The sequence below is a fragment of the Nicotiana tabacum genome, chromosome 14 (genome assembly GCF_000715075.1).
Source record: "Nicotiana tabacum cultivar K326 chromosome 14, ASM71507v2, whole genome shotgun sequence".
NCBI lineage: Eukaryota > Viridiplantae > Streptophyta > Magnoliopsida > Solanales > Solanaceae > Nicotiana > Nicotiana tabacum.
In genome coordinates, this window is record NC_134093.1 from 14,184,040 (window position 1) to 14,192,767 (window position 8,728).

General features: G+C 32.5%; 1 protein-coding gene across 3 annotated transcripts; it reads left to right on the plus strand.

Moving 5' to 3' along the window:
- Nucleotides 1-6,194: 6,194 nt before the first annotated feature.
- On the plus strand, nt 6,195-7,515 carry LOC107783227 (transcriptional regulator SUPERMAN-like). Of its 3 annotated transcripts, none has more exons than XM_075229119.1 (2): nt 6,195-7,110; nt 7,326-7,515. In XM_075229119.1, the coding sequence occupies exon 1, from the start codon at nt 6,384-6,386 to the stop codon at nt 7,086-7,088; it is 705 nt and encodes a 234-aa protein (XP_075085220.1). In that variant the 5' UTR covers nt 6,195-6,383; the 3' UTR covers nt 7,089-7,110; nt 7,326-7,515.
- Nucleotides 7,516-8,728: the final 1,213 nt, after the last annotated feature.

Below are 8,728 nucleotides of genomic sequence, written 5' to 3' on the forward strand. Positions count from 1 at the left end.
TCTGTACACACCCCCAGTGAGCGCAGTCGACTATAAACAGGGATCGGGTTGCACGCCGCAGCAGGTATTATACAGCGTTGAGTGATTGAGTGTGCTGAACATAGTGAGAGAGAATGCGAGACGGTGAGATTGAGTACTCTGAGAGTGTGAGTACAATCTCTGAGATACATTGCATTGACATACACATATGACATACATGCATAGAGATGTGTTTTTCTCATGCTGTACGGTATCACATTATTCATGATTTCTCACACATGTTGATATATGTGCATAGTGATACATTTATTTTACATTGGTTATCTGGAATGAAAATGAGACATTTTATTTATTATTGAACCTTGGTACAAGCTCATCACTACTTTCAACCTAAGGCTAGGTTTGTTACTTACTCAGTACATGGGGTCGTTTGTAATGATACTACACTTCTGCACATTGCGTGCAGATATTGGCTGTCGTTGTTGCTGTGTTCGATGGTTGCCGGATTTGAAGATGGACCTGCGTTCCGGTTGTTGCTGCCTCTTGTTCATGGTAGCCTTAGATTCATAAAAACTCTGTTTATGTACTTTTCAAACAGATGATGTATTATTTCATACCAGCTTTATATACTCTATTGTTAGAAACTCATGATTTGTACTACCAGTTCTTGGGGAAATGTAATGGTTTCATATATTTTCTTTAATAATTGTCTTATTAAATTACATTGGAATTGGATAGTGAATAGTTGGCTTACCTAACGGGTTGGGTTAGGTGCCATCACGACTAGTTGGATTTTGGGTCGTGACGTACCAAAGGATTCTCCATCAACATCCATTAAAAAATTTCAAAACTTTAAATGCCATATTAGAAATTTACGAATTTGTGATTTATTTAGATTGGGTATTTTTGCAAATGATGGAGAATATACCTTACAGTTTATCTCTCAATTTTGAGGGAAATTAGCTAAGTTTAGAGTTGGTTTTACGTAAAATTTCATATTGAAACTCAAAGAAAATGATGTCGCAGGAATTGTATGATAACTGTATCACAATTTTTAGAATTGTTTCACTAATTGTATTAAAATTGCATATTACTTGTATCTGATACATTAATACCTAAAATAATATATGATACAATTATAATACAATATTATAGCATATTTTAAGTTTAGAGTTGTGATTGAAACTTGAAAAAAATGAAGATCATAATTTTTCAGAAATATGTCGCAGTTTGTATCACAAATATATGAGAATTGTGTAAATATTGTATCATGTATTATTTTAGGCATTTATGTATCAAATACAAGTTAGATACAAGTATGATATATTTATGATAAAATTATGCTTTAGGTATTGATGTATCAGATACAATTCTGATACAATTATCATATAATTCCCGCAATTTCTTCTTCATCTTCGAGTTTCAATCAAAATTTTCACCTAAAATCCAACTCTATACTTAACCAATCTCCCTCAAAATTGAGATATAAAGTCCAAAGGATATTCTCAATCACTTGCAAGAATATCCAATCTACACAAATCACAAAATCTTAAAACCCGAAATTGTATGTATGTATGCTCGAGAATCATATGTATTTTTGGTCTTCGAATGAACCAATTTGTGAATGAGTGTATTAGGTAAACAAACTAAAGAAATTAGGAAAAGGAAAATAACATAAGGAGAGAGGAGAGAAGAGGGGAAAAAAAGAAAGGATTTAATTGAATTCCTTAATTGAAGGCACTAATAATAGGGTGAGAGCCTTTGAAGGGGAAATATATACAATTTGTAGAAACATCTAGATATTTACTGAAAACTACAAAACCTAAAACAAAATAGGTAAATAAGTTTCTATTATAGTATATATTTAAAAACAAAACTCCCATAATTAATGCATAATTAACTAGATGGGTTGATCGATGATGATGAATTCAATGCGTAGTCGAACATAAAATTGGATTTAGTCCATTGTTAGGTTTGAAAATAGCACGGGGTAGCCAGTTTTCGGACTGATAATTGAAAAATAGCTAGCGTTTGCAAAGTCATTGAAATATAGGCGTTATTTTGCTGCAACACGGAAAGTTCCAGCATAATATACTCGAGATTGGTGCACCTGTGTATAAACTTCTAGCATTTATGCTGGAACTCCAGCACACGGAAAGTTTCAACATAATATACTGGAGATTGAAGCACCTATGTATGAGCTTCCAGCATCTTATGCTGGAATCCCAGCACACAAAAAATTTCATCATAATATACTGGAGATTGGAGCAACCGTGTATGAGCTTCCAGCATATTATGCTGGAACTCTAGTGTATTATGCTGGAACTCCAGTATATTATGCTAGAAGTTCACATGTAAATAATTCGAACTCCAATATATTACGCTGGAATATTTTTCGGATTTTGAAAAGTGTTTTCGTTCTAATTATTTTCACATGAAAAGTGACTAAATTTCGATTACTTTTGAAACTATGACTATTTTTCAATTACCACTTGTAAGAATTCCCCCTTGTTAGGCTGGTATAACCAAGAATTATTGGGCTTACAAAGCCCAAATAAAACTCATGGATCCTTTTTCCCATTTCAAACCATTATTATGTACCAGCCCACCTCATGAAAAGGATTGGTCCAAGCCTAGATATAGCTTCAGTAGTTTTCTTGCTCGTCTAAATTTATAGGAGTAACTTTTATGATCAGTTGATTCCACATTGTGATATAACTGAAGAAATAGAAGTTTTGGGTTGGAGATTTTTGTTAGGCGTTTGGACAATATTTTGGTTGAGTTGAAAAAAATGTATTTGAAGTTGAATATGAAAGAGTTTGTGAAAATTTGATCAATAGTTTAGATCGCATGAACTTTATTTGGAAAATAATATTGTGAAAGTTAAAATTTCGTAAGTGAAAATTGATATTTCGCTTAAAATATATGTACAAATAAATATTTTAATATTTTACTTGAAATTCAAATATTGAAGTCTTGTATGGAGCATCCTAATGCGCAAGGTATCTCGCGTCCACGTAGGGTTTGGGAAAGGGTCGCACCCCAAGAAATGTAATGCAGGCAGTCTACTATAATGCAAGCATTAGTGGTTGCTTTCACGGCTCCAACACGTAATCTATAAATCACATTGAAATAACTTTATCATTACTTCAAGGCTCCACTTCAAATATTAAAGTCTTGTATTTACGGATAATAATGAAATTTATGCCTAGATATCTCGGAAAAAACATTCAAGTTGAATATCGAATCTCATATATTAAAGTCTTGTATTTACGGATAATAATGAAAATTATGCCTAAATATATCGGAAAAAACATTCAAATTTAATATCGGATTTCTACATAGTTGTCAAAAGTCTCAAAAGTCAGAATGTACCTGTTACTCATTACTCTTTCTTCTTTCAACGTTAACCAATTGAAACTCAAAGATCCATCTAATCATTTTCCTGATTTTCTCATATTCTTTTTGAGTTTTGAAGATGAGAGATAAAAAGTTAAGTTACAGAGTGAATCACAAGATGTAAAATAAACAAATTGAAAAAAGTAAAAATAGCAGTAACATTAATGGATAAAATAATACATGTCGTCAATTCTACAAAAAGTAATGGCATCATTACTAGCAAACAAACAAACAAATACTTACAAAATACAAAGGAGAACACGAAAATGCAGGGAATGACTGGCTTTTTGATAGTTCCCATGTCTTACACTGTTTCCTTAATTTCTATTCCGTCCATTCATTCTCACGCCATCCTAACAGAGATTGATGGATTTTTGTTACCTACGAATTCATCAGCAACAAAGAACTAAAAGTAGTGAATTAAATAGTACACATTAGGAAAAGAAAACAAAAGATTGTAAACATTACAAAATAAGGAGTTTAAGTTCTTACCTTGGTAAAAACAACATACTAGGTGTAACTCCTCATAATAGGGTCCGAGCCCTACTTCTACTTAGGGAGGTAGAAATATTGTTTTTAATATATCTGATATAATTACCTTGGCCTTTTAGACTATTAGATCACTTAAAATCTTAAGAGTAAGATCCTTAACCTAAAAAACACATGCTACAACAAATTAATATATAGTAATAAAAATAGTTTTGGGAAAATTCCTTACGCTATTAGGCCTGATTTATTTGTACTTAATAAGGGTTTGAATGACTGATTTTTAATCCAGTCATTAAATACATTTATTTATTTAAGTCTGTATCTTAATTATTCAGATCTCAATTATTAAATATATTTTATTTTTTATTATCATGCACCCTTTTTCTACTGTCATTAGTAGACCAGTCTTTGTAAATGTTCGTTTGGACATAATTTGTTTTTCTTTTTTCCGAAAAATATTTTCAAATCATGTTTGGTTCTACATTTAATTGAATTTTTGAAGATAAGTTTTAAAAAATTTTGAAGATGAACTTTCAATTTTACCAATTTTTTATGTAAATTTTGACTTCCCTCACAAAACTATAGTATTTTTTTCAAGTGAAATACATGTCCAAACACAATTTCAAATACTTTTTTCAACTTAACTCCAAAACTATATTTTTCCAAAAATCACATTTGTTTTTATGTCTAAACGTCTACTACGTGATCCTTATCTATGAAACCTATCCAACACCTATATTTCGAAAAGCTTTCACAATTAAATTCATCTCAACATAAGTACTCGGAGGGCAGAAGATTGGAATCAGTGTTTACTGAGGATATCTTTCTTCTCCATCTCTTTTTCCATACATAAACATAGTAAGTATATTCATTAGCATACTAAACCTTTTAATAGAAGAGACGGCAAAAGCAAAAGCAAAACCAAAAGCAAACACACTCAGTGTAATCTCTGCAATTTCGGCTCTGATCTACAAACCCTCTAAGTGGCCACCAGTCATTCATTAAATCTAGAACTAAACATGGTACGATCTTTTGTATTGTTTGAGTGACTCTGAAAAAAAGTCCTTTTTTGTAGTAAACGGAAACCAAATCTTGGGATAAATTCAACTCAGATTATATCTCTAGATTTCTTTTCTTTTTCTTCACTTCTTTGGAATTATAAATCCAAGTGCGACGTGACAAACTACTACTTATTACTCATCATTACATGCATGCAGTTCAAACTAGCAAAAAACAAGAAGAATATTTGACGACTAACTAGTTATGATCAAGTACATTTAAACTTTAAGGTTTATTGCATGGCCCTTTAAATAAATAACAGCCTTTCACTTGAGAGATTGCCTTTCTCTATCAGTTGTTTAGCATATACTATCATATTTAAATTAAAATCAGGGACTTTCTTATTTCTGTTTTAAGAATACATGAATAAGTACTAGCTAGTTCAAGAAAATAATCCAACTGTCATAAATAATGATTACGAAGGAAGATAGAATGAGAAGCAATAATGATGACAATATGCATCAAATCTTGAATAGATCAGTGAAGTTGACTGCACCGATTTGTTTGTGCATTCAAAAAGAAATGCAATATGAAAAAGATGAGAGGAATAGGCTACAAATGTGGGGCAGAGTTATGTACAACCAAGGGATACTTGAATTCTTGTTATTAAAAAATTATAATGCGTAATTAAAACAAAAATATTTTTTTGGTCATATATCAATTGTTGTATTTCCTTAACATGAGGGAAATTCTAGTCGGTGATAGAGTTAGATGCACGAAACATCTCGCGTTCAAGGTCCGGAGAATGACCAAACCCCTTGATGCGGGCAGCCTAACATGACGCAATGGCCAGTGATTGATTCTATGGCTCAAACTCGTGACTTAAGTCACACAGACAACTCTACCATTTCACTAGAGTTTCTCTTTGTGTTACAATCCCATGTGCGACGTTCTAATAGTTTTTTGAATCACTTGCATACATTCCTGATTCCCCCACTAATATACGGGACAAAACTAAAAAGATAGGGGGCATTTTTTCCCCTATTAATTATATATTGACAGGATAAAGACTTGCTATATTATTAGTTATTTTTAAGTTTAATTAGCATTTTATCATAGAAATTTACTTGTCATTGCCTTACAAGTAAGCATTCGTGCAATTATTTTTTCGTTATCAGTGGATAAAAATTAACCTAGTTCTTTTAAATGCTCTCCAATGGGATTTTCTGCTGCTGGCTTAGAATTTTATGGTTTCTGTTCTTCTCCACCCTCCACACACCCCCCCCCCCCCGCACCCCAAAACAAATACCCACAAAACTTTTTTTTCTCTCAAAAAGACACGCACAATGTCCCAATTGTAAGCTCTATATCATCATCACTATGCACTGCTATTAACTCTCTCATTTAACTCTATCCATCTTCCCCTCCAAACAAAAAAAAAAAGAGAAAATATTGGTTAAAAAGATGTACTAAGCTACATTTCTCCTAGTTGTCCCCTTGATCTTCATAGGTTTGACATGGAGAAAAGTAGCAGTTTCAGCAGTAACTACTTCAAAAACCAAACCATCAAAGAGTTGAATAACAACAACAACAACAAGTTTAAAGATTCATGGGATAATTCATGTGAAGGTACTGTTGATGGAGATTTAATAGGAGGATTTTTATGGCCACCAAGATCTTACACATGTAGCTTTTGCAAAAGGGAATTCAGATCTGCTCAAGCTCTAGGTGGTCACATGAATGTTCATAGAAGAGATAGAGCTAGACTTAGACTACAGTCATCGCCCCCAAAAGATAATGGTACTACTAGTCACTATTCTCTTCTAAACCTTAATGTTGAACCTAACCCTAACCCTAACCCTAACCTTAACCCTAGTTTTGTTTCATCCCCACCATCTTCTCCTTCAAGAAAATTTCCTCCTTCTGTTTCTACATTACCTCCATTATTATCTCCTTCCTTTTCTTCTTCTACATCTGGTGGCTCTGAAATGAGAAAATGGGGAAAAGATGGTGTCCCATTAAATCACTTGAGTCAGCTAAGAAATGGAGATTTGACAAAAAGGGGAAGTGCCAAATTTGAGAACATCGGTTCTTTCTTGCAAGGAAAAGAATGTTGTGAAGTGGTGAAGAGGTCTGAGTTTTTGAGATTGGACTTGGGAATTGGATTGCTTAGTGAATCGAAAGAGGATTTGGATTTGGAACTTCGATTGGGATACACTTAGACCAAATTCCCACTGCTTTAAGGTTTGTATTGCTTGAGTTGTTAGTTTTTTCACTGGTTCAAGAAAAAGAACTACGGTCATGCTCGTCTTAGACTTGGTCGTGCAGGCTCATCGCACCTACTCCGATGAGGAATGCAAACCATTAGTTGCTTTATTTTTTAAATAAAAAAAGAGAAGGAAAAGAAATTTTAACCAAACGTGCACCATTTTTATTGGTTGATTTTCTCTTGAATTCAGTTCTTTAACTATGGTTAGGAGAATGAAGATGCAAAAGCTGTGATGCCATGAAGACCAGCCAGATAATATTGCTTTTGTAGTTTCTATTTGTAATTTGTATCATTCTCTTTTATATTTCCATATTATATAGGTATAGTTCTTTAGTAAATTAATCTTCTGAAGTTACTGTTTCTCTAGATATATTATATTGCTGTCGAAGTTCATCAGTCATCACTTGTCTCTTTTGCTTAATCCTTTAGCATCGATGATTTTGATAAATAATTTGCATATGCTTCAGCTGCATTTTTTTTTCCTTTTTTTTTCTTCTTTTCCCAGTTTCTTGTTTTAGCTTTGAGATCATTAGTCAAGTAAGTAAGTTCTGATGTTAATTAGGTACATACACAAAAAAAATGCTATACTAGTAATACTTATTACTTATTCAGGCATTATTCCATGTGATAAGTATCTTCTCTGATCTAATATAACAGCCACAGATATACATTTTCTTTCATTACCAGCACTTTGGATATTGAGAAAACATAGTTAAGATATTCATAGATATATTTATAACATAGTAAGTCAAATAAGATGCACATAGAAAAAAAAAACTATGTTTTGTCATCTTCATTCCCATTTTGCTTTACTTTCTATATTGGAATAATTTTGTTATAAAAATTTCTCAAGCTTGACTACATGATGTAGAACTAAGCAAGTGAATGAACTCCTTTATAGAAATACTTAAATACAAACTATGAAAAATGAGATGATTTTCATTTTTATGACCTAGCAACATGTACAAATGCATGGGCGCACATGGAAAAATGGTGCATTTATCAGGAAAGTGAATCCACATGAAGTACCATTGTCTTTTTGAACTACAAGAAAACATTTCACTTTGGTGAGAACAAATTAAAGCACCACATCTGTTTGATTAAAGGGAATTGATTCTTCACATATTGAATAGAATATATAATTATTCCCTTTAATCGTCATCTATACTTATTATTTATGGTTATCATAAATGCAGACCATAAAATAGCATCCACTAATGAGTATTGTCTTTTCTTTTAGGGAGGAAAATGGGAGTTAGATGTAGAGACATATTATTATTAATAAGTAATTAAAAGAGTATTTTCTCTAAGAGATTAAATTTCTAGACCAATTGGTCACGCACTTCAACGTGAGATCAAACTAGGCAAGAGGTGGTTTGAGTCTCACAGCCACCCATTATAAAATGGGTGATTTGCACAAATAGACTATGTTAGTGCCACATATTGTTTAAGTTTTGACCCCGTTTGAGCAAGTTTAGCAAAACTTGTATCACTACTTGGTGCATATTGTTTGGTGCATATTGTTTACAAATTCTGACGGACTGCTAGGACTTACATAAAAATTTCACCAACACGTTTTATCTTCAAAAAATT

What these genes read in the sequence shown, in the direction of transcription:
- LOC107783227 (XM_075229119.1), top strand. Translation starts at nt 6,384, where the DNA reads ATGGAGAAAAGTAGCAGTTTCAGCAGTAACTACTTCAAAAACCAAACC.